At 38.9% G+C, this 15,692-nt stretch overlaps 1 protein-coding gene across 8 annotated transcripts in view; it reads left to right on the top strand.

Annotated features, from left to right (window-relative positions):
* KMT2C (lysine methyltransferase 2C) overlaps positions 1 to 15,692 on the top strand; it is a 188,356-nt gene that overhangs the window by 124,807 nt on the left and 47,857 nt on the right. For 5 of the 8 annotated variants that reach the window (XM_054273841.1, XM_054273845.1, XM_054273843.1 and 2 more), the window contains 8 exons: positions 100 to 281; positions 952 to 1,116; positions 1,714 to 1,823; positions 7,199 to 7,264; positions 8,710 to 8,922; positions 11,568 to 11,696; positions 12,906 to 13,025; positions 15,449 to 15,579. In XM_054273841.1, coding sequence (XP_054129816.1) covers positions 100 to 281; positions 952 to 1,116; positions 1,714 to 1,823; positions 7,199 to 7,264; positions 8,710 to 8,922; positions 11,568 to 11,696; positions 12,906 to 13,025; positions 15,449 to 15,579 — 1,116 coding nt within the window. The remainder of the gene's footprint in view (positions 1 to 99; positions 282 to 951; positions 1,117 to 1,713; positions 1,824 to 7,198; positions 7,265 to 8,709; positions 8,923 to 11,567; positions 11,697 to 12,905; positions 13,026 to 15,448; positions 15,580 to 15,692) is intronic. The other 3 variants (XM_054273844.1, XM_054273846.1, XM_054273848.1) reach the window with 3 other exon arrangements.

Below are 15,692 nucleotides of genomic sequence, written 5' to 3'. Positions count from 1 at the left end.
CAGAGGAGCATCCTGAGCTCCACAAGCCAGACCTTAATTTATACATTGATCACACTTCACTGAGCCATTTTCAACTAATTCTCACCTTGCATTTTTCAGATTACTAAAGTGGTACTCAGCAAAGGTTGGAGGTGCCTGGAGTGCACAGTGTGTGAAGCCTGTGGGAAAGCCACAGATCCAGGGAGACTCCTCCTGTGTGATGACTGCGACATCAGCTACCACACCTACTGCCTGGACCCACCCCTGCAGACTGTGCCAAAGGGAGGCTGGAAGTGCAAATGGTGTGTTTGGGGCTGGGCTCAGAGCTGCTGACTGCTGGCCTCCTCTGCTTCTCTCTGTCACTTGGTATTTGTAATGTCAGTTGAATTGTAACAAGGTTTTAGTTGTGTCTAAGTCAGGTGTATTAAACAAAGCCAACAAAATGCTTTTGAGTTGTTTTATTCACTTAGAACTGCTTCTTCATGCCAAAAACCACATAAGCAGAGATAGACAAAATTTCTCTTTTGAAACACATAGCAAAAAAATATTCCAATTTATATTCCTTGTAGTCATTCCAGTGTTCATTTGGAAAGATGAATGGGTGCTTCACCCTAATGTTCTTGACATAAAACCCTGTGAAAACAATTTGTTTTACTTGGTGAAACACAAACAGACCAGACCTCTCACATGGTTAAGTCTCCAGATCCCAAAGTGAATGGCAACTGGAAGCAGGAACTCTTTGACCTGTTGAGCTGTTACAAGAACCCATCTGCCTGCTTTTGCAGTTTCAAGGGAATTATTAATTAGGAACTTTATTTAAAAAGTACAAAAAATGTTGTTAAACGTTTGTGGTTAAACATGTTGTTAAGTTAAAACTTAATTACTTACCTCTTTCTAAATGGAAGAGATTTAAAGCCACAAAATCATCTTCCTGTGAACTGACAGCAATAAATCTTTTTGTCTGTTCTGTAGGTGTGTTTGGTGCAGACACTGTGGAGCAACTTCTCCAGGTTTAAGATGTGAATGGCAAAACAATTACACCCAGTGTGCTCCCTGTGCAAGTTTGTCTACCTGCCCCATCTGCTACCGCACGTACAGGGATGAGGAGCTCATAATTCAGTGTAGACAGTGTGATCGGTAAGGATTTCTCATATTTCACTTGTTTTCCTGTTCAAGTCTTATTTTAATTTTTCCCCCCTAATGTTGAAGTGTAGAGATGAAGGAAATGGTCATGTGGTAAGGAACAGTGGGTTACTGAGTCTCAGAAGTCTCTTAGTAGTTCATTCATGGTTGTACCACAGACTTAACTGTCTGACTCTGGGCAAATTAATTAATCATTCTGTGCCTCTTCCCTGCTGCCCTGTAAAAATAAAACTAATTTACCTCACAAGACTATTGTTGTGAGACTGAATCTAGATTACATTGTATAAAGTAATTAAAATTATTGCAATATAGGGAGAAAATTACCATACAAAAACATACTTGGGAGATTGTTTTATAGAGAGTTCCTTCCTGTGGAGGGAAATAGTTGATCTGCTGCTCCATATACAGGATGTAACACACACCACTGTAGGGGATGCTGTATATGGAAAACCTGATTCTGTGGTTTCTCCCTAAAAGAATTCAAACTGAACAACTATTCCCTGTTTACTTGGACCATAGACTGATACTTGGGTCTCCTAAAACACCACCTATTTCCTTTAAATTGTATTTTTTCCCCCACTTAATTTCTAGATGGATGCATGCAATCTGTCAGAACTTAAACACAGAGGAGGAAGTGGAAAACATAGCTGATATGGGTTTTGACTGTACCATTTGTAGGCCATACATTCCACCAACGAACGGTAAGGAGACGATCGAAACCAATGGCAGGATTGCACACTGCAATAATAAATAAATAAATAAATAGGTTTGGGAATGTGTTCTGTGCTCTCATGGAGGTTTGGCTCGTGGTAGAAGTAAGATTTTGGTTTTTTCATGTTTGTTTTAAGGCCTCTTGTGAAAGTTTCCTAGGCTCTTTTGCATCCTCAAGTGATTTAGGCCAGAGGAAACCTCTTGGGTATCCTAGGTAGAGGTATTGAAGAAAGGGAGAAACTGTTAAAAGTATTTGGTAGTGAAGGGGTCAAAGGCATCTCAGTTTGTCAAGTAGAAGGAAAAAAGCCCAGTTCTCTAAAGTTACATCTAAAGAAGAATCAGAAAGTTATTTCTAAGCAGAAGAAAGTTTGCGTATTTTGATGCTTTGAGGCTGTCTGAGGCAGCAGTAGCTGTAACAACAGTCTGTGTAAGCATTTTTCCCATCCTCCTTGATGTTTTTCTAATGCCTTTTCCTCAGCTCTCCCAGTATTCAAGACCAATGCTTCCCTCCCTAGCTGCAGTCTCAAAAAGAATTGGCCATACTTTTTTTGGGAGTTATCACTTCCTTATTAATTAAAATGTGTAATTCCTTCTGATGAACTTTGCACTACTCTGGACATGGACACCAGCAGCCGTGTTGGTCTGTGTCACAGTTCTGTAGCAGTGGCACTTCAGGAGCTGAGGTTATTGCACTTAAAGCACATTTACAGCATCTGGTTCCATGGGATGGTGCTGGTTAATGTTCTGTGAGTGCCTGCCAGCCTGTGCCATGATTTATAGCCTTATATTCTAGTCTTGCTGCAAGGGTGATAGCCCAGGTCTGTTTTCCCTGCATGTTAGCTCAGGGAAGTTGCTGCTTGAGTCAGCTCCTTGAACATTGACACCTATTCCCATTTTTAGCATAAGCAGATGAAAGTGTTCATATTACCCCTTCATTGAGGTATCACAAGAGAACAGGAGGAGGAAGGTACAAGAACTAAGCAAATGTTGCAAGAAAAATTTATATCCACCAAGAAGTTGTCAGTAAGATTGGTTTTCCTGATCAAGATGGAAGATGTTGTGAGGCTTGAGAGGTCTGCCAAGAAAAGTTCAGTAGAGCATCTGATGTCCCCTAACACTGATGTCCTCACCACAGCAGTAATTGTAACTTACTCACCTGACCTTGGAGGTTTATATACTCCCTGCTGGAGAACTTCCAAGGAACCCATTTTTATCACTAATAGAAACATGACTAATGCTTCTGTGTTTCTGCAAGTCACTTCATTGTAAAGATCTGCTTTCAAAAATTCAAAAGGAAAGAGGTTTTTTTAAGTGTAAAAAGCAAGAAACTTGCAGATACAACACAGACTTTTGTGTATTTTTATAATAAGCTTTGAGTACTTAAAGCAAAAAGATCCAAGTAAGACATACTTCTTCCTTTCTCCTTGGAGCTGGCAGAGCTACCTTGTAGAGATAATTAAAGTCCATGATATGTGAGATGGAACAGCTTCACAAGAGGTGTTTCACTTCCAGGCAGAAGCTGGCCCCTGAGTTAGTCCTTCCTGCACACCTCTATGTAGTTGTGTTGCTTAGGTTTGGATTTTAAGGAATAGGAACCAATCCTCTGGGAGTTCCCAAGTTTTCTTTGCAGGCTTTTTTCACCTTTTTTTCTAAGACAAGTTTTTCAGCTTATTTCCTGTTTTGACTCAGTATTAAAACCTCTCTAACACATGTAAATTTGCACAGTTGCATGTCTGAATATGTCCTTTGTTGCATGTTGATAGAAATACCTGCATGTTCTTCTATATGAAATGTTTCAGTCTTTTATGAATTCTTTTAAAACTTCTCTGGAAAATTTCTGTAATTTTTTCTTTCAAAGTGAGAAGAATTAGTGTTTGATAGACTTAGAGAAATAAATGTTACTTAGAGTAGAAAGCATCTAAAAATGTACCATATTGTGGGATTCTTACTGGGATGGTTCTTGCCCTTTCCATTTGATGTGTCATAGATGTGTGTCAAGTTATTATTACAGGGTTTTTAACCACTTTCTTTCTAGAAGAAACAAGAGCCCCTAACCTAATAAAGAAACAAAACATTGCAGGTGTACCCTTGGTGAAGAGTAACTGGTTCTTGTGTGTAGGTATTGAGAATGAGCTTTCATTTCTCTTTCTTCAGAAAGTAAGAACTTTTTAAAATTTGTAAGAGCTCTTCCCTGTCTCATCATACTTGAAATTCTTAAAAAGTCATCTTCTTCAGGAAACAGAAATAAAAGATAATAGTTTTCTTCTTGAACATAAATATCAAAATATTTCATAAATATCAAAAGCCAGAATGGTGTAAGATTTGCTCCAGTGTAGTGTACCAGAAACCTTCATTATTAGGTTATTGTGAAATAATCATCTCTGATCACTATTTTATCAGGTTTCTTTTAGTACTGTCTCAAATTATAACAAATGTCCCCCAGCATATTGCTGTGTCCTGTAGAGAAATTTAGAAATTCTGATGACTAGACTCTAGGCAGGTGCATTAGGTAGCAGCAGCTTTTCCCCTGTGCTGTAATTCCTGCACACTCAGGAGAGTTTGTGTCTCTCACCCACATCAGCTCCTGGACAGTTCTTGACCATCTCCTCAGCAGTTCTGCCTTTGTGTCATTTGCCCTTGCATGTCACATGCCCCATCTGCAAATTTCATCCCTCCTCACTTATCCCATCCTGTCTCCATCCAGACCCCAGCTTCCTCCTCCCTTGGTACTGTTTTTGTTCCTCTGCAGAATGCAGAGCTCTGCCTGGTTTTCTGTAAGAGTTAGAACTGATCTGGGTGCAGTTTCTGCAGCTGCCTGTGCAGTTTTTCCTCCTGGGGCTCAGTGAACATGCTCATGGAGGCAGTGAGGATTTGGTGTCACTTACCCCTGTCCAGGGGTACCTGATACTGCCAGTGAGACACATTGTGGCCGGCAGTCTCTGTTGTATCATTTTCATTAAACTGATGTAATTTTTTCTTTGTTCTGAAATTTAATTCTATGTACTTTACAAGATACAAACCCAACATAATACTGTGTGTTAAAAAATTAACTTTTGATTTTTTTTTATTATTTAGCACATTTACTACGTCAGCTCTAATGTTCTTGTGTTACTGCATTTACCAGAAAAAATCCCTGTGTCACTGACACAGCTATGCAGGCACCCAATAAAGAGTGCTCTGTTAGTGCTGTATTCTACATCAGCCATTCCACTCTATCTCATTTGCTGGTTGCATTTTTTCATAGAGTTCTTCTTTTCTATAACAGCCTTAAAAATGAACTCTGCTTTTTTTTTTCTCATCATTGTATTCTCTGCAATTATTTGCTTTCAGCTGAGGCTACTAAATGCTGTACAATATTCAGCATACTTAAACCCTTTTGCAGATAAGTTTAACAATGTTGGTTAAACTTCAGCTGAATGCCTCAGAAAGCACTATTTTTTTCCATTTTTTTTTTCTTTTTGGGTAGGGTTTCTCTAACAGTACTATGCTTTTCTGCTATACATTTTATTGATTGTAATCCTTAATCTGCACCCTAATTAGCTCCTTTTCTGGAAGTCTGTTTGATACTGTCTTCAAACACTGTTTGTTCGTGCAGTTTTTGTGAGTGGGTCTCTGAAGGCCTCACCTCTGTCACTATCAGCTGGTTTATTTGAGCCTTTCAACTCTATTCAGTCTCCAGAGCTAAAATTGTTCAGTCTGACCTGGATGAGATGATCTCTCTGTTGTTTGACTTTTTAATTAAGGATTTCAAATTTCTGTTCACAACTGTCTTTCTGATTTTCTTGTTTACCTTGGATTCCAATTCAGTAATTACTACTTCATTCTTAAAACCATCTTGTAAATTATAAGAAATTAAATGAACAGATGATGTCTTTTTCCACTTTGAATAGTTCTTACAATCTGCCTATATTCTTTTTTTTCAAGTCAGTGTTTTGAGTATCTTCCTTTTTGCAGCTTGTCCGCTGTTTTTGTTTCTTTCTGGTTTTATGTCTCTTTCAAAATGTCATTTTCAATTTATTTTCTTCCTTTTCTTTCTCTCCACTGTTGAGTTCAGTTTTTCAGTAGCTCTCATAGGTTCCTTTTATTTACTAATTGCATGAAATGCTGGTTTTCTGTAGGTTATACCCTCTGCATTAGTTGCACATTGCATAAAATTCTCAAAGCACTGTAGTTTTTGAAGGCAGACTTGCACTTTCTTTATGTTTGTTTATATGTTAGAAAGCATCCAGTATGTTTCATACTCATTTTAAGTGTTACTTGGAAGCTTTTGTGCTTTTCCCCATCTTGTCCTGGCTCCCATGGTGTGTTGTGAGGTTGGAACAGCAGCACACTGCCATGGTTGATGTGACACAGAACCCCCACAGGTTCTCTGCCTCAGGGGTCTCAGCTTGTGTGACAGGCACAAAGGAAATACTCCAGATGTTATCTTGAGTCCTAAATTCAGCATGAGTTAGATTTCTAGGCCAAGGAAAAAGGAAAAAAGTGTGGATAAACTTTTCTCCGTGGTAATGCTGACTGTGCCTGACTAACAGGTTTTCTGATTCTAGTTCAGTGTTAGGAGAGCCTAATTTTCACTTTACTGCTCTGTCTGTGTGATCTCTGTGAAGTCACTACTAATATTAAAAGTTAGTCTACACATCATAGGTGAGTGAAGCATGATTGCAGTTATGTAGTTAAGGCAAAAGGGAAGAGCATTTCTGCCCACTGCAGAAGTAGCCTTGTGTTGCAGGACATTTGGATTATTATTTTATCAGTCACACCGTTCCACTGCTGCCCTGTAGCACACAAGGTGTAGGTTTTGAGTTTCTGCTTTCCATTTTCAGTACTCTTACCTGGAATAAGAATTGCCCTGTCTAACAGGTTCTGTTATCTGTTCTCAATACCTCAGCCTTCTCCAAGTGCTGTGTAAGAGAACAGCACAGACACAGTGAGAGCCTTGTGTGCAAAGCCCCTCCTTGGGGAAATACTGATCAATACTCACTTCACAAAACCCTCACGTTTTTAATGATTAAGGCAGCAAAACCTGAACATCATGACTAGTGTACAGGTTGCTTTCCAACCCAAAAGACCCACTCTATTAATTTGCCCTTGGTCCAGTAGAAGGAGATAATTTCCCATTGACTTCAGTACTATTCCAGTGCCATTCTTGGCTTTAGGAAATTGGAGAACTTCAGTTTCTATCAGACTTCTTTTGTAGTCACATCTGTGATACTGAAAAGCACTTTATTTTAAAGGTGCAAGTAAATGATTGCCAACAGTATAAATTAGGGAGTTTAATGGAACTGCTTCAAGGAAAATTGATAGTTTCAATTTAAATCAAGTCACTATTTTTAAAAGTTGAAATTATTTTCCTTATATTTTTCAGTGCCTTCTTTGGACTGTTGTGATTCATCAGTTGGAGCTCAGATTATTTCAAAATCAAAAGAACTAGGTAAAGAATGGAAATGCTTAATATCTGATCATTTAGAATATTCTAAGGGTATATTTTTACATGAGACAAAAATTCCTTTTCCTGTGGTTTTGTAACACACAGCATTAACTATCTTTCAGTTACCACAGCATGCTTTCCATTTTTTTCCTCATTGTCTCTTCTTTCTTCTCTCTTGCCTGCCATACCTGCACTGTAATAATTACTTTAAATTATGCTTTGATCCTACAGTCTTAGCTGCTTGCCTTAATATCAGTGGTGATAACACAGTGTGGCTGAATCAAGCATGTACACAAATGTTTACAGGCTTGAGATGTTAGGAGGATGCAGCTTTTCTGTATTTGTCTGGTTTGTGCTAGGAACCTATAATCCTGACAAGCCTACTCCCAAGTCAGTCTTTACCCAGCAGCTTCCATCATGTTAGGACAGCTTCCATCACATCAGAGATTTTTTTTTCTATTTGACACCTCAGAGAAGGTTCTCCCCTCAAATATTCAATCAGAAAAAGAGTGTGAGATGTTTTTGTAACACACACCTTTCAAGTTCAGTGTAAGAAAGCAGTCAAGTGGGAAGAATTTGTTCATAACCAGCTGTATTGTCAGATGTTACATGAGGAAATGTTTTTGGTTAAATGGAACAAATGTTATTATATTTGTCTGTTTTCAAAAGTTGTGTTACCAAATTATGATGTAATTGGCTTCAGAGAGCTGAAGCATCATTGCAGCCTCTTCATTATTTGGCAATTCCCTGAAAGTTCCCAAGCTTCCATTTGCAAGGCCTCAACACAGGTGGCAGGGCCTTTCTGCATGGTGAATTAAAGAATGTTAGAGCTTATCAGTGGACTCAGTTGTCATTTAACAGCTTGAGGAAGAAGCAGTCTTGCAGGTCTTGGGAGACTTGGGTTCTACCCACAATTTCATTTTTGATCTTGAGCAGCTCACTTGATACAACTTGGGTTTTTTGTCTGCCTATGAAATAGGGCTGATGACTTCTCTGAGTTCCCAGGAGTTCTTGGAGACTTAAGGTTATGAATAAGATGAAGGTAAAGTGCTGAGGACTGGATGGGGGCCTTGGCTGACAATCAACACAAGGACCCAAAGTATGACTTGCACAGTTTTCTGTGGGTGCCAGTAATACAGAAATACCCTGCAAGGCACCAACTTCCATAATCAAATTGTTCTTTCTAATGAGTCCTTGATATAAGTTGTTTCATAGCAATGTAATATATTATTGCTGGATTTGACATCAGACTCTAAATCATAAAGCTGCAATTGTAATGTGTAAGACAGTGTCTGATATCTCTGGTTTATTTATTCCAATTTCTTCACTCACGGGTCAGCTCCATACTTGTGGATTATTAACTCTTGTAAGTGCTATTCCTAAAAAATCAAAGACTTGTAAATTAAAAGAGTTTTATATTGCTGTTATGATTCATTCAACTTTTATAGACCCACCGAAGACATACACCCAGGATGGAGTCTGCTTGACAGAATCCGGCATGTCTCAGTTACAGAGCCTCACTGTTACAGTACCGAGAAGAAAACGGACGAAACCAAAGCTTAAACTGAAGATTATAAATCAGAACAGTGTGGCTGTGCTTCAGACACCCCCAGATGCCCAGTCAGAGCACTCAAGAGATGGGGAGATGGATGACAGTAGAGGTAGCAGTCTACTTTTGGCATGTCTTGTAGCTTGGAGTGTTGCAGTACCTGTGTGTATTGCAAATATCCCTGGGAGTTTTTATTACACTGATACTCCTGTGTTCTGTGCAGAATGTTTTATGGAAATTTCTTGAACAGTAGTCACGGCTCATTGTTGTCCATTTCAGGAATTTTCCTTGTTGTTCTGTTTATGAGTCATCCATCCTGTAGGAAACTCACCTTTCTAGGGCTGCCAGCACTGGAAATAGGAGATGATTTTTTGTCTAATCCTTGGGTTGCCTGTGGAAAACATTGCACACTCAGAGAGTACAGGTGTACTCAAATTCACTGCAAACTGTTTGAAAGTGTTGGCTCAGCAAAGCAACATCTGTGTCGCTGAGAGGCTGGTATTAAGATCAAGTGGGAAAGTGGAGTAGTTCTTTGCTGAGAGTATTTCTCTTTTCTGAAAGAAGTAAGGTGAGAGTCAGTGATCTGGGCTAACACTTGCTGTGATCTGCCTGTGTGTGCTGAGGAGGGTGGTGGCACAGTAGGGGTTAATCCATGGCCTGGGACAAGGCTCCTTCCAGTGGCAAGTGAGAAGGTCATTGCCTTGGTCATGTAGGTGTCTCTGGAGAGGAACTGAGGCACACAGGCTCCCCACCTCCCCACAGTTCTGTTACCAAAACACTGCCTTGTTAATCAGGTTAAATGTCATAAGAAGCTGGGTACTTCAGCCATCAGTGAAGTTTCAGTGTTATCTTGTTGATAGAAGTGTTGTTCCTGTTGTTTGATGAGCACATTCTTACCCTCTGTTGTTGACTAGAACTATTCTTTACTAAAAATAGCTTCCTTTTATTTCTTTATAACCTTTTAAACAGTTTGTTTTTCTTTCATGTCTTTCAGTATTCACAGGGTTTGGTACATCATCCTAGCATTACATGGACTCTGAAATTTCATCTCATATTTTCATATTCTCCATCAGCTGGGTTTTTGACAGCAAAAAATGCTTTTGAATTTGGAGGCAACTAGTCACTTCCCTTGTTCTCCTTCAGTGGTTAATAATCTTTACTTTTAAAAATGTGTGCCTGTTTTCTACATGACTTTTTCTGACTTCTTTATCTGCTTGTTGGCATCTATAAGTGGTAGGTCTTCACAAGTAGATAACAGGATATATAGATGTGATAGCAGGGTATGAAAGGGAGAGCCAGAGCATCCACAACTTCAATTTCAGTTCTGATCACCTTTTGTTGCCTTTTTGAGAGATAAAGCACATTCATGTGTGTGATGGTAACAGCACAGTGAGTACATGAAGGTAGGTGGGATTTCCTTGAAGCTCTGGGTGTGTAGGGCTCTACTCTGGAGAGAGGATCAGTGTCTATCTCCAAACATGTGGAATTTTTGTATGAGCATCAGCATGAATAAAGCTGTGCCATGGCTTTGATTGGAGTAACACAGTGTAGTAATACCAGGGAAAAAGGAGAAGACCCTCACTTTGGGTCTTGATGTTCAGATGGGAAAAAGAGGCTTTATCTGAGAAAAGTGAGCTCATGGAATTTTGTTACCCTCTTGTCTGTAGGCTTGCATCAGGTTCAGATTTCACTGGGTCTTCTACATTTTAGAGTCCACTTGAAAGTTGAGCTTGCTTTGGGAGCTTCAGCTTGGTGGCCTTTGCCATCCACTGGCTTTGTTGGTGGAACTCAGTGAGGTCTTTATCAGTGGGAGAGTCTGGGCCATGACCTGGCCTGTGCAAGAGTGAGGGTTGCAGTTCTGCTACAGCAAAAGTGGTGTTGAAGAGTCCAGCTCTGTTAGAACAGTATTTCTCCCTCTTACAACTGCATGGGGTTTTACTCCATCTAGAATTGTACACCTATATCCAAAGCAGAACATGAGAATTCCAGTATCTTTTCAGGGGTGAGAGCATATTTAACATTTCAGAAGGTTTATGATAAAATGAAGATGCAAGGTCTTTTTGGGGATATGAAGAAGGATTCGTTCCCTCTCTCTTCAACACCAAAGGCTTTTTAATGTCAACATACTTTACATCTGTTTCTCCCCTGCTTTCCCACAGAATATAAACTCTAACTTTGAATTATAGTCTTCATCTTCAAGGCTGAGTAATTCCTTTGGGCTGAATTTTGTATTATATAAATCAGATTCCTCTTCATAGATTAGTCTGCTTTCAGTCACAGAGCTTCAAGTCATGAGCCCACTACACTAGAAGTCATTGCACTTTGCCTTCCAAGTGCAGGCTGCAGTTTTTGAGTGTCTTCTCAATAAAAAAAAAAGCCCTGTCAAGGAAAACTGAGGAGGACAGTGAAGAAAAGGAAATTTATCTTAGTAAAACTGGGTCCTTGATGGAACAGCTAGAGATTGCTCAGACACTTAGCACAAGCTTCCAGAGGAGGTACCAAAAACTTTCTCTGATTTACATATATTAATTACAGCATTTATTTACTGATTTTGTCTAAACATCATCTCATAGGAAATGTGTGTATAGTTAGGATGAGTTTCCCAAAAATGTCCAGGGCTTATGATTATCTGTCACCCTTTTGAAAAATCTGTCATTCTCAGCCAGTTTCTCATAAAACAGTCAGATGTGGAAATTTTGGAAAAAATCATTTTGTTTGGCTTTTCCAGTTAAAGTTATCATTGCCTCTCTTCTGCAGAAGGTGACCTTATGGATTGTGATGGAAAATCAGATTCCAGCCCAGAACGGGAGGCTGTGGATGATGATACCAAAGTGGCTGAAGGAGCTGATGGGATTAAAAAAAGGAAGCGAAAACCATACAGACCTGGTAGGATAAAGTAACTTAGATCATTGTGTGTCCATTGCTCATTTTTTTCTGTATCATTACCAAAAAAAAAATATTAGAAAACACTACACAATTCTGAAGTATTCTACTGCTTATTGTTGACTGTAGATTTTCCCCCTATTTTGTTTAAAGTTTCCTTTTTTCTTCTTTGCCAAAACACTTTTCCAAAGGTTGCTGGTCAGCAGTGCTCCTGTTCTTCGTGTGCTTCTCAATTACTTGTAGTAGTTCAGATCTGTGCCTTATTGATTCTTAACTTGATAGGAAATTGTGCTGTATTTCTATAATTGTTGAAGGAGAGTTTTTATGTGTGTATATATATATGGTAATATCTGAACTTCAGACAACTTTTTGCAGTTATTTTGGATTTTTTTTTGAAATATTTTAAAAGAGTAGTTTACCAGGTATTCGCAGATTACTTCTGACAGGTGAATTTTAATGAATTCAGTTATTGGATGAATTCATTTATTTTAATTTCTTTGTGCAGTTGACTCTTAATTATCCTGACTGAATGAATTAACTGTATGTCTTGGGTGCACAAACAGTTGAGCTGTATCCACACAGAATACATCTATTAGTTGTCCATTAGTTTTCTGCAGCCAACAATTCCCCTGAAAAATGAAACAGATCTGTATCTGGTACATTTAGATCCGTACACACCAACTGCAAAGATCAGGAACTCTGCAGTCAGTGTCTAGTGAAGAATTCAGGAGTTTCAGGCCACTATGCGGTTGATTAATTATCTTTTTATTTGGGATATGTCGTTCTCTGGTAGCATCATTTGGAGTGGTGGGCTCTCTAGAGCTATTTGCAGAGGATTTTTTGTGGTCCTTTGAGGCTCTTTAATAGGTTTCATTTGGTAGATTGACAGCTAATTCCATCAACTCATCAGTTTGCCCCAAGGGAGGGGAAAACCAACATCTGAAAGTTGCCAGGTTTGGTGATTTGAACTTCTTATGGATGTTCTATAGTCCTGAAATTCTGATCATTTTTCATTACATGTGTACCCACTGAGACATAAAAATTCAGAAATATCTCATAAAATTTGAAATGAAAACTCATCATGTATCTCAGATTCATTCCTAGACATCTAGATGCAGCAGTCTCCTTGACCTGCAGAGTAATCCTGGCTCTCATTTGTACTATGAAACACAGTTTTTATTCCATATATTGAATTTTTACTTCCTTGTTCAGGTATTGGTGGATTTATGGTACGTCAGAGGAGTCGTACGGGGCAGGGGAAGACAAAAAGATCTCTCTCCAGGAAAGATTCTTCTGGATCTGTTTCTGAACAGTTGCCTGGCAGAGATGAAGGTAAGTGCAGGAATTTGGTGTTAAATGTTTGTTCATGCTTAATGCAGTAAAGGCAATTCAGCTCATGAACAGCTCATGTATGTTTGTCATGATGGCTTTATGAATTCAGCTGAAAATACCCATTCCTGCATAGCAGAATTTCAACAGAGCCCATTATGTACAAAGAAACTGAAGCAATGAATTGCAGGCTGTTGTAGGAGATAAATAGTGAGAATTATTATTATTATTATTACTATTATTATTGTGTTAGATTTAGAGCAATCCTCTTTCTCCAGATGTAGCCCTGGTCCAGGGGTGTCTTCTGGACCATCAGTTTTAATACTCAGCAGTGTTTCATATTCCAAGAGTGTCTCTAATCAATTTTTATAAATCTGTTCATGCTCTGGGAAATCCTTTATTAGAGAGTTTAGTGATATGTTATTGTTGTATGAAGAAATAATTCCTTTTTATTTTAAGCCGAATATCGGATATCTGAGAGTTTCATAAGCTGTCTTCATGTTTAATGTTATGAAAGATTATTTTTTAAAAATTATTCATTCTAGAAATATTTTCTAGATGTGTATCATATTTTGCCCATCAGTGTTTCCTTCAGGGCTGAAGAATCCTTGACTTTGTTGGGTGCCTTTTCCCATGGCAGAGCCATTTTCATGCCTCTGACACTGCAGTTCTCAGTAGATTGCACCTAACAAGAAGTCAGATTTTATTCATGGGCCTTTTTCTCTTTCTCGCTGTGTGTGCTTAGACTAAATTATTCCATCCATCTGAAGTTGCTTGCACTAATCTAGAGGGTGTTGAGGTATCATTCAGGGGAGATGTGGAATATGTTTAGTTCAGAGCCTGTTCCCTGGTAAGTCAAGTAGAAGGAGGCAGCTGCTTCTGAAGGATGGCTGATACCACCCCAGTTAAAGACCCTGGCCTGAGATTTCTCCTGTCACTCTCTCCTTTCTGTTTAGATATTGGTTTTTTACCCTTTATAGAGCCAGATCAGTCTCTTGCTGTAGATTTGTACAACATGGTGGGGACTGGATCTTTGCTGCAGCATCAAGACAGTGTTATTAAAATCTAACATTCAAGTGTTGTCTGTGCTATATTTTGTAGAACTACTTCATAAAGCCAATAAACATTTCGTTTATCAGTGCAGCTAGATATTCTGATTAAGTTCTCAATCTTGGTATAGTGTTTGCTTTCTCTTTAATATTAGTGTTACAGCTGTGTTTCTGCTTTGTAAATAATGTTTCAGTGTAGCATTCTGCCTTATTTCAGGTTGTGCTGAAAATGTTGTGTTAGATCTTTTCATTTGCATAGAGGTCTGCTCCTTTAAGTAAACCTTTTTTTTTAAATTGGCTAAAAAGCTAATTCCCCATTCTGGGTAACACTACAATGCATGTTGTTAAAAAGGACTATTCTTAAACAAGTATTCTTCAGTTGAAAGTTGGAGTTTCTTTTTGTGCTCGGGCACAATTGCTAGTTGAGAAAAATACAAATCAGCTTGCCAAGAGCCTGCTCCTCAGTGGCCAGTACTCATCAGCTTTACCAAGATTTTTTGCACCCTTGTCACATCCACTCCTTTTCTCTGTTAAGCCTCCCTCTCAGTGCAGAGGTCAGTGCTGGTGAGCCTCATTCCACTCATGGTCCTCTGGATATCCTACAGGAGATCACTGCACTACAAAGCAGAGCTGATTTTATTACCATGATAATTCAGTTTCTTAAATAACTTGCCAGAGTCCTTAACTTCATGTAATTTGCTTTGGCAAGACAGAAGTAGCAGAACTTGAAAAGTTCTGCATTACCTGCAGTGTTTTTCTTGCTCTGTTGTAATAAAATACCGAATGATTGATGAGCACTGTGTGCTTTTGTGTTTATTAGAAAAAGCAGTGCCACTTTGAAATATGACAGCTGAATAAATGTGTAATTTTTCTTGAAGGGCTTCTTTATAGATTTCTTTTTCTAGGGTGTTCATTATTGATATGATAGTTCTTTCTCAGATTAAAAAAATAAGTTTTTTACTTCTAATTTGAGGAAAAAATAGTGTATGAAATGAAAGGTGGTTAATGTGTAACTCAGCATTGATGACACTGGAGATACTTCTTGAGTGGAATTGTCGTTTTAAGTACCTGGTTGAATGGCACCTATAATTTCTGTCAAATTGGCAAATTCTTAGGTTGCCTGGGGATGCAGAAGTTAAAGGTCTGTGTGTCCTTGGGAGGTGCAGCAGTGTTGTGGCTGGTGTCACATCTGGCATTTCCTGCTGCCAGAGCCTGGGTGGTCAGGACATTCACAGCTGGATAAAATCCCCTTTGGAATGCATCTGGAGGGATGTGCAGTAACCCACACACCCAGAGGTGGCCAGATGTGCTGCCACTGTACCTTTAGAGCCAAATACTGAGTGCTTTATTTACTTGTGCCCTGGTGTTCCTTTGTAGGTTGGACAGAGCAGCTGCCAGACACTCCAGTTGAGGAGTCTACCCCAGCTTCTGAAAGCACTGAGAAAATCAAAAAGCGTTACAGGAAAAAGAAAAATAAACTCGAAGAAACCTTTCCTGCCTACCTGCAGGTAAAGCTGGTGGTCTGCTCCTTGTGTTGTAAATCTGTTTAAAAGCCTACTCTTCATGTGTTGTTTCATAGTTCATTTAAACCAATAATGGTTTTTTTTCTGATTCCAAAATG

Source organism: Melozone crissalis, unplaced genomic scaffold (genome assembly GCF_028551555.1).
Source record: "Melozone crissalis strain CALT ecotype California unplaced genomic scaffold, PUWL_Pcris_2 ptg000016l_1, whole genome shotgun sequence".
Taxonomy (NCBI): Eukaryota; Metazoa; Chordata; class Aves; order Passeriformes; family Passerellidae; genus Melozone; species Melozone crissalis.
The sequence above is the reverse complement of the archived record's forward strand: the minus strand, read 5'-3'. Positions and strand labels throughout refer to the sequence as shown.